The sequence below is a fragment of the Charadrius vociferus genome, unplaced genomic scaffold, assembly GCF_000708025.1.
Source record: "Charadrius vociferus isolate BGI_N301 unplaced genomic scaffold, ASM70802v2 scaffold436, whole genome shotgun sequence".
In the NCBI taxonomy this organism is placed as follows: Eukaryota; Metazoa; Chordata; class Aves; order Charadriiformes; family Charadriidae; genus Charadrius; species Charadrius vociferus.
Window position 1 is genome coordinate 3758973 of NW_009649187.1, and position 19956 is coordinate 3778928.

General features: G+C 44.4%; 1 protein-coding gene across 1 annotated transcript in view; it reads left to right on the forward strand.

The window, feature by feature from the left end:
• Positions 1 to 19956, forward strand: part of ARHGAP22 (Rho GTPase activating protein 22) — a 131260-nt gene that overhangs the window by 93727 nt on the left and 17577 nt on the right. The window contains exon 5 of the mRNA XM_009888712.1: positions 18118 to 18325. Within this exon, the coding sequence (XP_009887014.1) occupies positions 18118 to 18325 (208 nt within the window). The remainder of the gene's footprint in view (positions 1 to 18117; positions 18326 to 19956) is intronic.

A 19956-nucleotide genomic window follows, 5' to 3' on the forward strand; every position in this document is an offset into this window, starting at 1 on the left:
TGTTGTGTGTATCAAATAAATACTGTGACGAAAAGGGAGACATTCAGTTATGACAAATGGTACACATTCCAGCAACAGTCTCCTTCTTTAGGGCATGAGGTTGTCAGCACTGCTGGTATCAGTGCAATTTTGGCTTCTTTTTGTTAGTGTTCATATTTTGTCAGTGTCTCAGAATAGTTCCAGAGCAAACATCTATTTTAGAGTATTAAAATAATAAATAAGAAGAAATCCTAAGATTTTAAAAGCAAAAACATAAGGATGGCATAAAGGTAGGGATTGATTTCTTTTTGTTTTGTTTTGTTTCTTTAAGGGGGCAGTATTGTCCTAATTAATCCACTCTTTTTCTGTACCTCTAAACTTCTCTGAAAAGCTATTGGAAAACACTTTTTTTCTTTAGATGAGGCAGATACTCTTACTCTTATGTTTGATTCCAGGAACTGGGGCTTTGAGATATCAAAAAACATAGAATGAAATCATAAGAATGTGGGAGCAGGGCAGCACAGGGGACAATACAGCATCTGCTGTTTGTTGCTGTTTTTGTGTGCTGCAGATTTGATCTGGTTCCATCAATGTCAGTGTAAAGGCTGCTTCAGCTGCTGGTGAGAGCTGGCTTAAGCCCTGTAGAAGAGAAGCACTGCAATTTGCACAGTTGGAAAGAATTGCAATCGTGTATCGATTGTTTTCCTCTATCTGTGGATAAAAACTACCCAAGAACATGGGTACATCCTGGGCGGTCTGCCTGGCCTGAGCTCTCTGCCCTAATATTCAAACACAGTCTAAATCTAGCTTGGCTACGTCTGCTTTGTAGTCCAAGCTGCATGAACAGATTCTTATGCTATGATTTCACTGCTTCTCTTAGCTGACTGAAGTGCTAGCTGTTGTCAGGAGTGGTCTTTTCCCACCTTGCAACCATGTGTTCCCGCCACGTTTCATTCTGCTAATAATAGTGGTTATGCAGCTGTGCAGGAGGAAATGACCTGGCAGGAAAAAAAGGGGGGGAGGATTAGTCTGGAGCTGGATTGTCTCCCTGGCCCTGCTAACCATGTGGCTGCAGGACTAGTAGTTCCAACATAATGAGGACAGTTGGGGAGAGATGATGGGTTGAAGGAGAGATGATTGGGTAGAAGAGGGCATGCTTGTTCATTCTGACTGCAACCCACACATAAATTGGCTTAAAGAAACCATGGAGCTGCATCCTTAGTCTCTTCGCGCTTTATAAAGTTTTAACAGGAATGTCAATAACTAGGAAATAGTTAAGATGTTCAAACTGTTGTTTCCAAATGGTTTTAGCCAGTCTGGGGAAATGATCAAACCTACTCATCCTCCATCAGAATCAGAGCAGGGCAATTTCTCTGAGAGTGAAATCCCAGCTATGCTCAAATGTAGGAGGACAGTAAACATAGCTGTCTCTGTGTTTTAATTGAATAATTTGAACTCTGCTTTGCTACCACCACTAATTTGAGAGCCAAGTCTTATCTATCGACACTTTTTAATATACAAAGCTAAAGGGATGGGGGAGGAATTAAAAAGCAAGCTTCATTATTAATATGTTAATATCCAGCCCTGGAGAAGGTTGATATGGTGTAAAAATGAATTATGCCAAGATAAAAGAGGAGGCTTAGCCACACTTTAATCTTTGCTGATGTATTGAAGAAACATAAATCAAAAAGGTTGAGGGTATCTTCTTACATGTTGATGCGGGCACATGAACTGTGTTTAAAGGTGAACAGCAAAGGCTGCTTAAAATAAAACAGAAAATGCCTCAAAGCTGCTGAGGATCCCAAATTATTAATAGAAGACACTTTCAGGCTTAAAAGCCATATGGAATGGGTGCTTTGAAATACACTTCAAATGTGGCCTTAAAATAAAATCCTAGAGTTCCTAAGTCTTTTGAAGAAGAGCTGTCTTGTTTATGGGGAAAATAATTTCTAACAAGTTTCCCCGCGTTTCAGGCTCCTGAATTCTTGAGTCTAGTCCATCTCATTTGGAGCAGAAGATTTTGTAAACTGAGATTTGAGAGTACTCTGTACGTTTTGAATTATGTCTTTAAGAATAAAGTTTGTGACAGTGGCTTGATAGAAGTGAGTTTTGGAGCACACTGACAGAGGGTGATTAAAGCTGTTCCTTATGATCCTTCTTACCTCCATGATGAACAAACTTTGCTCTGAGTTTACGCCACTAAAAGTTTATCTGGAGAGTCCCTCTGCAGCTGCTCTTTAATATGGAGCGATTGTAGCAGTGCTGTAGTGCTAAGTGCAAAGGGGTTGTGGCCATAGGCTTGAGTGAGAGTGAGCCTGCCAGTGTGCTCCCAAGGTGGATGCATTGGAAGTGTTTGGTGTAGTGGGGAGGAGAGGGGGTCATTCCTAACTCTGTACATGTGCGGTGGGGCTGTACTTCTGGTCTGAAGAAATACAGCTACTTTAAGGAAATCCCTTTCCATCTGCTCGCCTCTCAGTTGGCATGCCTTTATCATCTCTGTCTTGCATCAGATGTAAAAATAATGTGTTTAGGACTGAATTTTGGGCCATGAGGTACAAAAGCTGAGTTTTTTGGTGCCTGAGTTGAGAGCCAAGTGGCATAACTCTGTCTTACAGCTCAGCACACGACCAGCACTGCATGGGGACAAAATCATTCTGTGTTAGTCTCGGATCATGTTTGTGTTTGTTTTCTTCTGTTTACATATTATTTCTTGCCATGAGCAGTTCCTTGCTCCTCTGCCAGAAATGCATGTCACAGCCCCTTTCTTTCTCAATTACTCTATCCTAATTTCTCCTCCTCCTCATCCCAAGCTTTCATCAGTTACTTGTGATGGACGGGAGGTGAAGCAGTTGGAACGGATGTGCTTCCCTTAGGCAAGCACAGAGAGCTTTACCCTGTGGCAAAGTAATTATATTGCAAGAGCTCCACGAGTGTTTTCTCCATTCGGAAGGAATAGTCATTTTTTAACTGGTGGGCTCTGAAGAAGCGTTCACTGAGGAAACCATTCTGCTATCATTAATTCCGGTCCGCTTATCCATATAGATAAACCATGATGTGTGGATTCTTTCTTTTTCTGCCAGAGAAACAGTGCAGAGAATGTTTTTTCTGGCAATCATGTCCCTCTGCAGACCATGTCTTGTATTAGGGGAGAGCTGCAAACCCAGGGGACGAGTCTCTGAGGTGTAATTTAATACCTGGCCCCATGTCATTATGGGTAATGGAAGAATAGCCCTACATAGGACTAATTAGAGATCCTGGTTTAGATGAGTAAATGTCTTTCAGATAACATGTGCATGACAGCCAAACGTGACTGTATTGAAGGATCAGATATTGGTATTAGACATGCATGTTCACCAGGATGCCAGACTGTTTAGGAGCTAGACTATAATGTTAAGTCTTGGGAGTCTGGGGTTTAATTCCCCCAGCTGTAAGATGGGGATCTTCCAGTAAGAGCATCATGAGCATAAAATCGTATCAGTGAATTGAAGCTGCTAAGATACCACAGTAATGAAGAAGAGGGAGGTGGCTTCTGTTATCTGCCCAGTGTGAAGACAGAGAGGAGGTTTCTGCTCCCTTGTCTTGCTAGAGGGCTCCCCCAGAGTGACAGTCTCAAGTGGGATTCCTGGCTGGGCCAAGAGGAGCCCCTTCACTAGGTGGTGGGGTGGACTTCCCTTGTGCAGGCTCCCACAGGTGTGTGGGGAGTGGTGCTAGGTGTTTGCTGTGCCTGATAGGTGCCATTATCTCTACAGCGAGACAGCTGGCGCCTGATGCAGCTTATCAGTGTTTGCTTTTCAGTGTTGTCTCATGCTGGGAGATGGGCCCAACCAAGGGAAGGGGAAGAGAAGGATGATGGGGATTATGAGTTCAGATATCTGCCCAGGACTAGGGGATGCATGAATCATCTGTGAGGAGGTGCAGGTTAGCCTTAACCCAGGCAAAGGTATCACAAACAGAGGGTACACATGTGGATATAGAAACTGAGGCGCAAGTAAAACTAAAGTAAGTAAGTTGGGAGGGGATCTTGCTGCCGAAACTGCGTACAACAGAGAAAGTTTTAAGATCTGTTTTTGAGATCTGATTATTTTTTTCCAACTTAGCTCTGTCAGGTATAACTGGGACTTCTATTACTGCTTTATGATCAACATATTTTACCATCATGACACAGTCTTGAGGTAGGGAAGGGCTATTGTCTTCATTTTTTGTACAGGAGGAATCTGAGGTATTGAGCAATCAAGTAACTTGCCTGAGGTCGCAATGTTTATCTGTAAAAGAGCCGCTCTGAAGGCATTGTTCAACAAAGCAAATAGAAGGATCACAACCCTGGACCTCAGGAGAGCCAATTTTGGCCTTCTCATGGATACGCTTGGAAGAATCCCATGGCATATGGTCCTGGAGAGGAGAGGGGTCCAGGATAGCTTGTTGATTTTCAAGGATTACTTCCTCCAAGCTCAAGAGCAGTCTTCCTCCATGTGCAGGAAACCAAGCAGAGATGGTGGGAGGCCTGCATGGATGAATAAGGAGCTCCTGACAAAACTCAAACCTAAAAAGGATGCATAGAAGAAGTGGAAGCAGGAACAGGCGACCTAAGGAGAATATAGAGAAACTGCCTGAACATGCAGGAAATGGTGGATGTGGGGGAACAGCAGTGATTATTGTTTGTCTTGATTTTAGCAAGGCTTTCAACACTGTCTCCTATCATATCCTCATTTAGAAATTCATAAAGCTCACTCTAGAGAGTGTGGTGTATTGAGAACTTCCTGAACTGCTGCACTCAAAGGACAGTGATCATCTGAAGGCCAGTTGTTAGTGGTACACCCCAGGGGCTGATAGTGGGGCCAGTACTTTAACAGCTTCATTAATGACCTGGATAATGGGACAGAGTACACCCTCAACAAGCTTGCAGATGGTATTGGGAAGAATGGTTGGTGCATCAGATGGTTGTGCCATCATTCAGAGGGGCCTCAACAGGCTGGAGAAATGAGTGTACAGGAACCCCATAAAGTTCAGCAGAGAGTAATGTGAAGTCTTGCACCTGGGGAGGAATAAACTTAGGTAACAGTACATGCTGGGGGCTGACCAGCTGGAAAGCAGCTTTGCAGAGAAGTATCTGGGATGCTGTTGGACAAGTTGAACATGAGTCAGCAGTGCACCCTTTTGGCAAAGAATGCCAACAAATTCCTCGGCTGCATTAGGATGAGCATTGCTAGCAGGTTGAGGGAGGTGAGCCTTCCTCTCAGCACTGGTTAAGACCCTATCTGGAGCGCTCTGTCCAGTTCTGGGCTCCCCAGGACAACAAGGATGCGGGCTTACTGGAGTGAGTCCAGTGAAAGGCCCCTGAGATCATTAAAGGATTGTGGTAAGTGAAATACTAAGAGAAGCTGAGAAGGCTGGGATTGTTTAGCCTGGAGAAGAGAAAGTTCAGAGTGGATCTTATTGGTGTGTATAAATATTTGATGGAAGGGTGTAAAAGCAAAGCTAAAGCATGCCAAGGGCAAAAGGTGTTCCTTAATGATTTTAAGATCTTATCTTTAGAATTCAAATGGCTGCTCTGTTTCCAAAGTTTGCAAACTTTAACTTCACATCTCTTTAGTTCACTCCTTGTGTATAATTCACCTGTAAAACTGCTGGCTAAAGGCCTTTAGTGGCATTCAGTACCAGAGCCCGAGTTTATCTGGGCTCTGAGTGGAGACCGTGCAGTAGCCTGGTCATCCCAGAGCAAAAATGGGTATTCTTGGAGCGCTGTGTTGGTGCTTGTGCAGTTAGAGGGGCAAGTCCCCTGCTACTGGTTTCAAAAACTTCAGGCAGCAGCATGATTTCTGCACTACAGTTCTGTTCCAGTGGCTCCTGTAGGATGGTGCAGTTTGGCACCAGGTGAATGAATTTGTAGTACTTTGTTAGCGTGGGCAGTCCTGGGCACCAAAGAGCAGGCATCCAGAGCTGGGGAATGACAGGCAGCTGAGCAAGAATCCTTCTCAGTGCCTCTGCTCAACCAGATAGCAGATAGAAGAAAAGCTGCAAATAGAAATGACTTCTGTTACATTTGCAGGTGAGCCGGGTAAAGCTTTTCAGGGCATTTGCTTGATGAAATGTCTTTTGTTTGGGAATTGCTGATTTGATAAAAGGAAACGCCACATGGGAATGTTGCCATTGGATGAAATTTGTGCTGGGAAAGGTTTTTCAAGCTCAGAGTAGATTTTTTTAACACAAGCTCTACCCTGAATTGGTCTTGGAATCCACAGGTTGTATAAGCAATTAAGATGTAAAATCTATCCAATTTAAGCCCTTTGAAAAGGGTGTTGGAAAGAGAAGTTTCCAGGAAGGTCTGCTGGATAAAATTACAAAGGAGGATTTGTACAATGCACAGTCATGAGGTTTGAACCTGCTTGATGAACTGTTTCATGCAGTGCACAATTAAGTTATGAAACTCATTGTCACAAGACGTTGTGGAAACAAAAATAATAAATGGATCCAAAATAGAATTAGATGGGTTTATAGAAGGTAAGTCCACCCGGGCTATCAAAGAAAAAGTTCTGGAGGGAATCATTACCTTCATTGCTAAGAGCAATCCAACTTTGGATAAAATATGATGGGGCTTGTATTTACTCTGATGACAGGTTATTTTCCTCTTCTCTTCATCTAGTAAGTGCCGTGAGGAGGTGATAGTAGCTGTGCATTTGTTATGTTGTTGGTGACTACTGCCTGTAGCACATAGTCTGACCAGTACCACCTCGTACACTGTGGGTTTCTTAGTGAGACCATTCCTGTAATCATTAGATTCATGCTTCATGTTTGAAAGCTGACAGTCTTTAAAACACTGATGTTTCTCACCGCACGTCTTGGCAGTGTATGATTAATGGGACAAACATGTTCCTGTGGTGTTTCTCAGCTTGCAGGCAAGTATTTTAATTTCTCTGTATTAGTCCTTTGATGAATGTTATGAAGATATGTGCTTACTGAAGGGGAATTGTGGCCTGCTCCTTGCAAGTTCTAATTTTAACCATTTAGGAGCTGAGAACAAAGAAACTCAGTCTGTCTCTCTTTTCATATTTCCTTTCTAAAGGTTACTGTTCTACGCCCCACAGTTGCTCCTTTTTTTCTTCTCCATCATCACATAGTCTGTCTTGCAATTTCCTCTTCCTACCTTCTGAGTTGCAGGTCAGGGAAGGGGACATTCAGCCCTTGACCTCTTCTAGCAGTGTTCCTGAAAGGCTAGCAGATTTACTGAAATGTTTTATCCATTTTACAGATTGGAGCTAAATGCCACCCCCTCTCCAAGCACAGCCAGTCAGGTTCAGCTGTTGCTAGAACTTAGACCATGATCTTATGCTTGAGTGGTGAAGGTATAAGTTACACTTTGTATTGACTGAGGATTTTAGCTGGATAGTGGAGGATAAAGGTAAATGTGTGGGAATTAGCTAACAGATTTTCATCATTGATTGAGTTTGAGAAAGCAACAAAGTGAAACCATATACAATTTACCTGTTAGTGAGTTTTACAATTGCAGGTTACATACTGACAGAGGTATTTATGAAGAAGTTTGATTTGGATAGGCACCCATGTGTTCGATGATGATCCTGTCTGCTTCTCAGTGACTGATTGTGCTTAGGTTGTCAGCCTCTCAGGCTTGGGATGTGGGAAGGCTTGAGGACGTAAGCTTGTTTGGGTTTATGAATGGATAAAAAGGGCTGGTCTTCTAAATTTTGTTTGTGAATCTGGATCACAGGCCTTGCCAGGCTCCAGGTAGCTCGTTTCATTCTGTACTAGAAAAGTTGATCAGCAACAGGTTTCAGACTCCGTGATACTTGCATTTAAACCCACAGCTGGAATGCTCATCCTTCTCTAGTGATGAGATGCTGGTGGCAACAATGTCATAACTATTTTTTACTTACTAACACACAGAATTTTTGTAAAACTTTTCTGGGCAGGGCATCAACATGCAGCACACTTGAAAGAGAAGATCTGCTGGTCAGATGCTTTCTACAGACCTAGCTTCAGGCAAGTCTATGGAAGCTATCTACTAAATGTAGACAAGCATGTGCAAGAGTTAGTAAATAAAAAGTTCCGTAAAAGATGTTCTTATGTTGTGGGGAGAAAGAAGTTTTCCAGGGCACGCTTGTCCAGATCACTGCTTGCTAAAAGGCATTTTTTTTTGCTCTTGATGTTTTGTTCTCTAAATGCTTCTTGCCTTTGTTTACAGAGAAATAGACCAATAAACGCAGGGGTCTGGCTCCAGATTCAGAATGCTGTGGTTAAGTTGATGTTTAGGTCTGTTCATCATCATTTCTCTGTAAGCAAACAGTTACAGTCTCAATTTAGAGCATAAACTGGTCAGAGTCCACAGTAGGGTAATTTACAGTGCTGCTTAGTCATTTCCTTTCCTGACATATTTTAGAGAGATGGGAAGACACCTCACACAGGTTAGATAGAATCTACTGTCATAGAAGGTTAGCTATTTGCTAACCTTTTAACCAGGGTGAACTGGTTTATCTGGCAGTAAGCAGAAGCCTGTTTATTCTCAAGAGATTTCATTTTGCCAGTAAAGGTTGAGACCCCAGCCCAGAGCAGGGGAGGGGTGTGGGGAAATAATTTTGTTCAGAGAAGGATCTGTTGGAAGTGCTTGGAGAGGGATGAAACTGGAGGGGACATTTTCTGTACGTGGGACATACTGTTGAAGTCTTTCCTGTTGGATTCAGCCCTGTGACTGATCACCTGTAGCCGTTTCACCAAGAGCTGTCAAAAGATACAGGGAGATGTTAAAGTGCCCATGTTTGCCTGGGTTAAAAAATGAGTCTCTACAAGGCTCAACTTATTTGAAAATTAGGGAACTTCAGCTCTGATTCTAACTTTGATACTAGACCCTTTCTGTACAAACAGACAAAGCAATTTCCTAGATCTGGACTCCCTCAGACAGGTCTGCTTGAGTATACCTGTATATTAGCTAATACTCTGTGTAAGCCAGTGTCTAAAAATACCCGCACCTCATGGGCACGTGCTAGAGCCATGCAAGCCAACAAGTTTGCTGACAGAGATGAGGAGGAATATTTTCTGAGTTCATGCAGGTTCACCATTCCTGTCTGTTGCAACCAGATTCAAGACTGAATTTGACCCGAGTTAGATGCCAAGCTTGAGACATGCCTGGATTTTCAGAGGCTGTGTGAGCTGTAGTGAACTTCCCAGCCAGTCTCAAGGCTTGTCGTGACATGTACAGGCAGGATGCTTTCTCCCTGTTCTGGTACCTGCAGCAGAATAACTGGTGGTGCTAGCTCGTGAGAGAATTGCTAGGACACTCTCCATACAATGACACCAGGAAAGAAAATGTCTCCAGCTCCCCAGCAGCAAGATCAGGTGAGATTTACTCAGTGAACAGTTTTAGAAACCTAAGTTGTTTTTTAGGAAAATAAGAGCCGCCCAGTGGTAAACTTCGCTACAGCTAAACAAGCTCACACCAACAGGGAATGAGGGAGTTCAGTCTCCATTTCCCCTTCTCTCCTTGGTATATGTGTATGGGGAGATCTCCAGGTGAAAATTTTGATGGTAGTTTGTATGCAGTGTGGCCAGTTCTCTGGATTCCAGTGCTATTCTTGCAGTATCAAGTATACTTCTAGAGTCTGCAGCCCCTGCAATCCATTGATTATGTGTGAATCTCAGATTTCATTTTTGAGAAATGTGGTTAACAGACAAAGCAGGATCCAAGTGTGATCTGGAAATTCGAAACACAGAGGACAAATTAAATATATGTATATATACATATAGTGATTTTTATTCCAGTCTCATCATATTCTGTGGTCTAAGTCATGATTTTTAACACAATGCTTTTAAAGGGATCGAGAATTGTTTTATATAAGGAGATAGGTGGTAACTGGGGAGTGTGTAGATATGCAGCACGATGTTTCATTCTTCTCACAGGACACCTGTAGCTGCAGAGTTACCATGTGCAGGGAACAACACTGAAGCAGCTGCCATTTTATGCTTTAGTTGTGATGCTCATGTGAGCAAGAATGTGCTCCTTCTGCTTTTTTCTCTCACCAGAGAGCTATGTTTGCTCTTTCTTTGGAGAGGAGTTTACATCGTCTTTGTCATCTCTCATACAACTCACGGTTTTATAAGCTATGCTGAAGTCTAGTCGTGCTTTGAGTCGTTCTGTGTCCTTAGCCACAGAGGGGCTGTGAATTTCACAGGTTAGTTATACTTTGGGCATAACAATATCCATGTTTAACAATAGGACTTTCTATTTCATTGGATACCTCCTTGTTCTTGTGTTTTGAGAGATGGAAAATAGAAATGGAGAAGTGAACGGAAGAATAGAAGTCTGCATTTGCTATCTCCTGGACTCCCATCCCAAACATTGAGTTCCAGGCTCCATAATGTTATTAGCAGATGTGACACATTTTAAGGCATTCTTCCAGGGAGTAGTGCCAAAAATCCTGACAGTGTCTTAGCCATACAGAAGAGGAGTGGGTCCTGTTCACCAGTTAGCACTGTGGGCAGGCTCTCCCTAACCCGCAGCCTGCTGTGTTCACCACAAGAGAAGACAGGGTAATAAAAGGTTGAAGAATACCCAGGATCTCATTTGTACCTTTTGTTTAAGAATCTCCATCACTTTCCAAATGTTCTTTAGTGGGCTTTAAATACTGTCTAGCGTGTTGTCTGGGCTTATGGTGTCTAGTTGTGCAATACCTTGCTACTCAAGGTATACTTTACTATCTTGCCATTCAAAAACTGGAGCTTTTGATCCTGGTACTGCCTTCACCTGTAGTGATAGATAGTAATTTCTTCAGGAGCTTTTGATCCAAACAGAAAACGTAGAGACAGAGTTTGATCTCAAGTTTCCTGAATTTTGTGGGACAACACTGTCTCAGTGAATGGAACTTGGCTACTGGGTCAGTATCTTCTTTAACACGTGTGTTCATACTGAGCCACAGTGTAGCTAAGAAAGCGGTGGACCACTAAGTTCAGATGAGTGTGGTCTATACAGTGACCGCAGACATGGTATTTTATTAACAGAAGCAGATGAGCAGCTGCAGACAGGGATAACATTTATTTTTTTTTCCTGCAGAGGGAGATGAAATTAGCCAAACTTGATAGAATTCCCCAGAAGTTTGGTGCAAAGGTTTTGGGTAGTGACTGCTGCAGATCTGCAGTCACATGAGTGCATTTTGTAAATGGGATGGAGGGCTGACCTCTCTATAACTGCACAGGGCAGATAAGCATTTTTCTTAACTACAGGCTTCTTACCCTGAGAGCGGGAACAGAGGGGGTAAATGTTTTTCCTGCAAGTAAGACCTGGGGATTGGTTCACTTGTAAAGGAACTTGTAGTTCCTTCCCCTACCCAGTTACTCAGCCGAGCATTCATCATCAGGCAACTTCTCTGTGAAGGGCTGAAGGAGAGGCTGTTAGCACAAAAAAGCTGCACCAGTCAAAGACTGTAGCTTTTCCTAAGCTGCGTAAAACTTTCCAACATGTCCCAGAGCTGTGGAGATACTCTCAGAGCACGCTAAGGCTGAGGTGGGGGGATGTTCCCCTCCAAAATGAGATTTCTGCTTCTGGTGCTTTGCAAGCAGATGAGAGGCCAGCCCAGGTTGCCTGCAGCACAACTAACATTGCCTGTATCAGGAAGGGATCCAGAGCGTGGCATGCAGACAGCAACTGTTGCTCAGCTTTTCCAGCTATCTAGAATAGATCTGACAAGCAATTAGAGCATGAATATATTACAGAGCCGATGGGGGATGCCTTTGTTAAAACTTGTGACCCATACTTAGCTGCTGTTTACATTGGCGGCAGCTTCGAGGGTGGGCAAGACCCTACCTGCCTGTCTTTCTCCTCTCTCCTTTCCTGTGCGGAGGGAGCCGGGGAGCTCTGCATCTCATTGGATATTTCAAATGCTTTCTGCACAAGTCATAATTAATGCTGAGTTGCGGAGCTAAGACCAGATGTGCTGCCGAGATTATCTCCCAGGGCAGATCGGCTGCTCTCCGCTCTGTAGCGCTGGGTGAATGGAAAGCTGCCAGTGCTGGGACTCAGAATGTGTCTGATGCCTGAAGTCAGGACTTTCTTTCTCTGCCGCTCCTGCTGTCTGACACTGCCTGGTTTCTGCTTCAAGCTCAGCGCCTGTCATGTAGCGGAGTGCTGCACAAGAACGAGAGGTATGAGATGATTTTCCAGAGTTTACATTTGTTATGGTTTTCTTTTCATAGAGGAAAAAGCAGATATTTGAGCTCAGCCTCAGACAGAAGCTAAGAATCTAAAAAAGGAGCTGGCTTTACACAGGGGGGCAAGAGCGGGAAGGACCTAGCCTGTGGCGAGAAATACTACCAGATGCCAAGCTAGCACTTAAAGATAGTTATGGGAAGGTGTGTTTCTGTTTGCTTTTATGTAGAATATTTAAATGGATGTGTGTGGATGAGAGTGATCGGCTCCTAGTGTATGGAGGCTGCTCTTTGTGGGGAGTGGGGTCAGAAGACACTAAGTTCTACCACACAGCCATTTATGTGATCTTGGCCAAATTACTTCGTCAGTTTCTCTTGGTTCCTAACTGTCTGTTGCTTCCTTTCCCCCATTCTTGCAAGCTTCCTCTGGCTGGACTGTTTAGTTGTTAGGGACTATCTTTTCTTAGGCATATACAGCTCCTAACGTGGAACTCTTTTTTTCAGTTGCTGCTGCAGTAACTCGCACAGTGTGTGCTTGGGTGGGCCAGGGGAGGGGAAACAAGAGTTATAGGTTTGTGTGTGTTTTGTGCTGTGGAAGCATATGCATTTCTGAATGTCTGCCCATGATTTTTTCTCAGTGCTTTCATGTGTGAGAGGGACAGATAAATGGGAGCCTAAGCATGAATGTGGGAAGGTAAAAGCAGACGCTTACCTGTGCAGGTGAGCACGTACACAATCTTTATATCCATAAACTGCCTGTCTGTGAGGCACCGCATGTACGCGCGGGTGTATGTACTGCTGTATAGCAGCATCCAGGTGTGTGTCTGATTATCTTCCCACACATCTTTTAACGTGTGTGTACTAAGCTGTATGTACAGCTGATGTAGGTGTGTCTGGACTTTTCCCACTTTAAGCACATGTGGAGTCCTCAGTCCTCCCCATAAAGAAAATGTACTCAAGAACTGACTTTATTATCTCTGTCTTTAGTTTATTTTGGTTGAAATCAGAGCTCTGATGAGGAAAAATGAAGCAGGGAGCATATATTTTCCTGCCCACTGCATGTCTGGACAGCATAGCTGAATATATAGGCTTTGTATGCCTGGAGCTGGTGGGTGAGCTATTCAGGCCAGGACAGAGAGCCTGTCTGTGTCTTAGTCAGTACATCATTCCTGGCTCGCTTCTTCCACAAAGAGCCACCTAAATCTTTAAAGAACAGAGGCAGCTTGTTGGAGTAGAGGAAAGAAATTCTGTAGCTCTGCTAGCCGATTTTTTTAGTATCTCTTGAATCTTTCTGAGATTAAGGATGTGGTCCCAGGCATGCTGATTTTTTTTTTTTCTCCTTTGAAACCAAACAAAAGGGCCTAGCTATAGATAAGAGTATGACAAGGAAAGTTAACCCTTGGGTTGCTAGTAGCTTTTGGCTTTATTTCCAGCCTAGCTCTGTCTGGGAGTGTGACTGGATGGCACTGACTCCCCTTCTTCTGAATGAAGAGAAAGACTTTAATGTCTTCCAGCAGGATCATCAAACGGAGTGAAGCGCTGCCAAGTTCAGTCTGAGCTGCAGGCCTCAGTGATTAAAAACAGGCCTGTGCCTTGAGGAGCCGACTGATGAGGCTGTGTGTGACTGGCTCCACATTAGCTTTTCCTTGCAAGGCAGGGCAGTCCCTGTCCAGCTCAGCAATGCTGTCATATCCTGGTAGTTTCAGTACAAGCCCTTCTGAGACCTAGCTGAAGTGAGATGAGCTTTACAGAGCTAGCAGGACACTGCCTTCTCAGTCTGCCCTATTTAGCCCTGGGAGACTGAAGTAGGTGTATCTGCTATGTCTCTTGCCAGTGTAGCTGTGAGAACCCTAGCAGTAATTCTCCTGAGGGTAGACTTCATCAAGGCGCCCCACCAGATGCCCAGATGGAAGACTTCTGCGAGTCCAGAATTGTCAGCAGCTCCAGCTTGCCTTTGACAGTCCCTTTCCAGCCACACTTCAAAGATAGCTCTTAGCTTGCTCCTTCTCTGAACCCCAACACTAATTTCCTTTTCTCTGGCTCTGCAGCCACTGCACAGATGAACGATTTCTCCAAGGCGAACTTTCCAGCCCCACTGTAACTGCAGCTCTGTGCTTTCTCTCTCTAAACCCCAACCCTAATGCTCTTACTGCCAAAAGGCTTCGCCCAGGAGCGATCTTTCTTCTGAGTAGTGGCTGGGGGGGTGTCCTTGTCTATGGCCCGGCAAAACAAATTAGGGTTAGGATAGAGAGAAAAAGAAAGCATAGAGTTGCAGTGTAATTGGGGCTGCAAAGGGATAGCTGCAGTTGCCAAGACTTGGCTTGGGTGAATATTTTGTCTGTGTGATGCTTGCTGACCTTTTCTAGTGTTTCCCTGTAAAATTAGGATTCAGGGTTGAGGGAAAGAGAAAACATAGATCTGCAATTGGGGTGGGGCTGGAGTGGGGCTGCCAAACCATGGTGGGAGGCAGCCAAGAGAGCTGGGCTGTGAAAAGTCTTTCACCTTGGCAATGGCTTCAGGGTCTTCCCCTCCATGAAAAAATGACCTGTGAGGGTTGTGTGATCTCACCTGTGCAGTCCTTCAGCACACACTGTCACACAAGAAGAAACCCACACTTGTGCCAGCTCCTTTCACTCATCATAAGACAGGCAGATCAGTTTCATCTTCAGTCATATTGGTCTTAGTTTCATGACTCTTTTTTCTTGTTACCTATTTGAAATGGTGTGAAGGGACATGAGCAGTATTGCAGTAGAAGAATATTACAGCGCCTTTGTTTCCTTTAAAGATCACTGTTTCCCTCCAGGAGAAAAAGGTGCTACCAACCTCCATGCCTGAGAAGGGGGAAAGACAGAGTCCCCAGCATCTGGTTCTGCAGCAGACACCTATAGTAATGTTAATACTGTACTTGTGAAAGGTCCATATGCTGCTTGTTCTGAATCTCAAAGCAGGTCACCCTTCTATCTCTGTCTGTTATCTTAGTGTCACATTCCTTAACCTCTGTGTCAGTGGTCTCTGTTTGGCTGCAGTCAACTTGTTACCTAGAAGTCACTGGGTTGATTGTACCTATAGAAAGCTACTGCTGTTGTGATCCAAGTTGACTGGGAAGGCAAGGACTGATGTTGCCTGAAATGTATTAGGGCATGTTGCTGACCACGGAGCAGCCAAGGTTAGGGTAAGGTAGGCAAAGCTTCACACTGCAAATGGAGATTATCCATGCAGCTGTTCTGTGTATGCTTGTATATGTGTGTGTCTGACACTGCCTTTGTCCTTACTCAGAGTTGAGTCCAGAACACCAGAGCATGAGCTTCTGGAAAAACATTATCTCTGTGCTCTGTACCTGGGGAATGCAGGGCATTTACCTCTTTCCCAGAGCCTTCTCTAGACAGGCCCTTGAGGAAACAGGGCTGCGATTCAACAAGTAGAGATTTGAGAAAACAGGGCTGCTATCCTGTGATTGCCCTGACATCTACCCCCGCCTGACCTCCCTAAACCTATTAGGTCTTGCATCTAGAAGAATGAATACCATGTATCATTTTAAGGAAATAAATGGGTCTGGTGGGAGGAAGCCCGTCTCGGAGATTGACGGTAAGATATGGAGTTTTTTGTCTCCAAGGTGCACAGCTTGGGGTCTGACCCATGCTTCCTGTACCTAATGCTGAAGGACCTTGGTTTGCCTTGGCTTGTGGCCCAGGGTCAAATATTCAGGTCAGAGCAGGAGGGAGAAATGGTCACTAGTAGAATAGCGTGAGGGAGGTTAGACAGGACGTGTTCCTGCTCAGCTTTTCACAGCTGAGCAGCCTGTGCTGTAGCTTGCAACTCTTGTTACCTGGATCATTCCTGTGTGTATTTACTGTGACATGCAATGTTGATAGTTACTCCCCCATGAGCAGGATCAGCAGGGAGGATGAGAGATGAACAGGCCAGGGAGACTTCACTTTTTCAGCTGTAACCTGGATTCGGAAGTTATCTGAGAAACTGGGCTGAAAAGGTTGTTCTTTCAGGTCTACCCAGCTTCTGTAAGTGCCCTGGAAACCCTTGGACAATGCTGAGCCCCACATACCAAGCGGTTCTGCTGTGCCCCATCATGACAGCAGGGATTACATGATGAAGATTACAAAGCAAACTGTGCAAAAGCAGGAAGAGACTCCCTGTCCTAGAACTTGACTTCGGAGACACCCATCTCAGGGAAAATTCAAACAGATTAGAAATGAGAACTAGTAAAACCTTTACTCTGCAAGAAAACCAATATTTACAGTGATAAAGATAAGTCACTCCCATGCTCCAGGGCATGCCCTCCTGCCAGGATAAGGAGGGAATTTCCTTGGAGACTCTTCATGGCCCTCCAGCTCTGATACTATAATGCAGTTGTGTAGGCTGGGGTGTACGGAAGGTTTCTGTCTTCTGATGTATAATGAACTGGCAGGGAAAGGAAATTGGACTCTAGGATCCTTCTTGTGTATTTCATTTGGGGAGTTGGAACTGACAGTGAAAGGTTTGTTTCACTGAGGATTCAGCAGGGTTGGACTGAACATACAAAGCAGGTATGGTTTGACATGATGTCTCCCATGAAGGACAGTGAATGGTGGTTAGGAAACTTCCTGTCAGGAGTTATCAGCCTCCCGTGAATATAGCACTAAAATAAAAATGGGAAATGTGGTTACTAGCAGGAAGGTATATAGAGCCTTAAGAAACTACCAGTTTCCCTGCTCTGGTATAAGCACATGCATGCACTCATTAAACACTGCTTCTGGCTGTTGGTTGCGAATGCAGTGTAACTCCAGTATTGCATGGTGCTTTTTTTTTTTTTTTTTTTTCCAGACCTGGAGGATTAACTGAGTGCTGAAAGCTCCTTGATATCAGTGGAAAGCTTCCTGTTGCTTTGAAAAATCTTTGAGTAGAATCTCCTATCTGCTATGGTCTGGTCTCATCTGAAATTGAGTACATTCTGGGATTCTCTCACTTACTGAATTCTTATGACCAAAATATGGTTAACATGCATGCTATCCTCCCTGACTCCAGCACACCTTGTAAAGTGCTAGAATTAGGCTTTCAGAACACAACTCAGCAGCTGCCCTTTTAGGTGGAGCCGTCTATTAGTGGCAGGGATTGAACTAAGACCTCTGGGACTTACAGCCTGAGCCCCTTCAGTGTTGCTAAAAAGATCTGGTGCCAACAGCAGCATTCAGCAGCTGGTATTTACCAGGAACTCCAGTTTCCCCAAAGAGAGAGAGAGAGTGCTTCATACTCGGTGATATATATCTACAGTAGATCTGACTTAAGAATTACCTGTGCCAGTCTGTTTTTAGAGTATCTGGTGCTTCTGATATTTCCAAGGTGCAAGTACAGCACGCATGTTTTAGTAGGAAGGGCAATATATTTTGCGTGCATTTTATTCCAGCAATTTTAATTGAAGGAAGAGAAATAGAAATGCAAAGCTTGCAGGATGGAGGGGGATTTTCCCAATAGCCAGTTTTAATGTTAACAACTGTATTCTGTCGTGTTAGCAATTCTTTGCTAGCGGGATTGCTACCTGTTGGGCTGGACAGCTGCAAACTGTTGAAGGGCAACTGTGTGACAGCTAAGAGGTGGGTGCATGTGGAAAGGAATTGTGTCCTGTAAAGTCAAAGTAGTCTTTGTTTTGGCATTCTTGGGAAAGAAGATGCAATGGAAGTATAATTACTTAATCCAGATCAAGCACCGCTGCAGATAACCATAAACATAATCTTAACCCCAAGTTCCTTGTGTATAATGAGATATAAACTGGATTAGGGCAGAGGATAGTTTGAAGCACTCTTAAGCGGGGGAAAAAAAAATCACTCGGCATATAATTCTTGGGTTTAAAAATAATTTTATTTTTCTGATTCTGTTAGAAACTGGACCTTCACACAGGTTCACCCCCTCCATGTGAAAGTTTCCCTCGTATGCCCTGAGTGATAGCTCAAGAAGAGTTTAAGCTGACACCCAGCTGTCTGTCTTGCTCTATGTTGGCAGGGATCTTTGGACAGAGATTGGAGGACACCGTACAATATGAGAGGAAGTATGGCCAGCGCTTGGCCCCACTGCTGGTTGAACAGTGTGTGGATTTTATTCGTGAGCGAGGTCTTACAGAGGAGGGGCTCTTTCGGATGCCTGGCCAAGCCAACCTTGTCAAAGATCTGCAGGATTCTTTTGACTGTGGAGAGAAGCCCCTTTTTGACAGGTGAGTTGACATTCAGGCTGGTTTATCTGTGGCATGTAAAATCTGTCAGGAATGGCCTTACAGTGGCTATCTTAGTTTACATGTCCTTTCCACAGTATTGTTCTCTTCATTTAAAGTGTCAGTGGGGCTTTCTTCTGCACTGTGTTAGGTGTGGAGGCCTTCATTCAGCTAAGCAGAGGGAGAAATTGAGTCCATTAATCTAGATGGGGCTACTCCAATGTTTCAGTGTAAGCACGTTGAATGAAATGCATTGCTAGATTTGGGTGCAGGCTAGTCAGCGGTTGGGGGGATCCCACCATAGAAATGGGTATGACAGAGTTGAACTAGGTGTTTTACTGCTTTCAGATGTTGCGTTCTCCCTTGCTGCAACCACAGCAGATCTGCCCAGGGGCAATATCTTGACTCTTCCCCTTTCTTCGTCACCAGGTTTCAGAATAGTCACCACCATCTCACACATCTTCCCTGGCTATTATGCATGCAGTGCATAAAATTGATCAGCATGTCATAACAAAGCACTTTCTGACCCTAGAAGAATTCTTGGCCAAAATGATTTTTTTGGTCCATAATTTCAGCAGCTGAGATGGAACATTTAGTTCAAAACTGACTATATCTTTTGATTTTCAACAAAACTTGAGTCAAATGTTTCTGAAATAAAAATGGCAATTTTCCTTCCCAGTATAAAAATGTTGATTTAATCAGTCCTTGCCTGGTACAAAGACATGCTAGCTGCCTTTTTGTCCTACTGACCGTGCCAATGTCAGGGAGCACCAAGGGCCAGCTGCTCCACAAAGCAGGGTGAGCCAGGAGCCAAATGTGGTAACAAGGCTGGCAGAGGCAGTGACGCAGTCCAGTGATCACCAGACAAGTCCATAGTGATGAGGCAGGTCCAAGATCAGGCTAGGTAATCTGTCCGTGAGTCAGCATCCAGGTCCAGATCAACAGGGTCTGTAGCCAGGCACAGACATGGCTGTGTAGCAGTGGGAGTTTTAGCTCACACACGGGATAAGTGGTAGAGGCTCAGCTTAATATCGGCTCCCACGGGAAGTGTCAGCCCTGGATCAGAGTGCTCCATCCAAGGTCAGCAAGGGAAGGGGGGCAGCTCTCAGCTGCGCTATCTCTACATTGGCCCTGAGCCCAGGCAGTCAAATCATTGGGAGCGTGGATGCTCTCAGGGCCCTTGCAGCCAACTCCTGTCCATACGCTGTAACTAACATTTCCAGATGTGAAGGTCGGCATTGTGCTAACCTAAACAGTGCTTCGAGAAATGGGCCTTCAACCTAATAGAGACCTTGAACTCCGGCGATATTTGGATCCAAGGCCGTTGTGTAGATCTGGCTGAATCCCTATCACAGGTCCAGAAGTGGGATCAGATCTGGGATCTTGACTTGGAGACTGGCTCTATGTCTTGCTGGAACACACTAGCACCACTTTCCCAGGTGATGCAGGCAGCATCTGGTATATTGCCAGCGCATTAACCTAGGGAATCACTTCCCCTGGACCTGCAGCCGGTCTTGATGTTGCCAATAGCATCCCTGCCTACTGCTGCAGGAAGAGCTAGCTCTCTTCTGCATGGGTAGCACAGTGTTCGTTCTCATCCTAGGAAGAATATCCTTATAGTTTATTTGGAACAT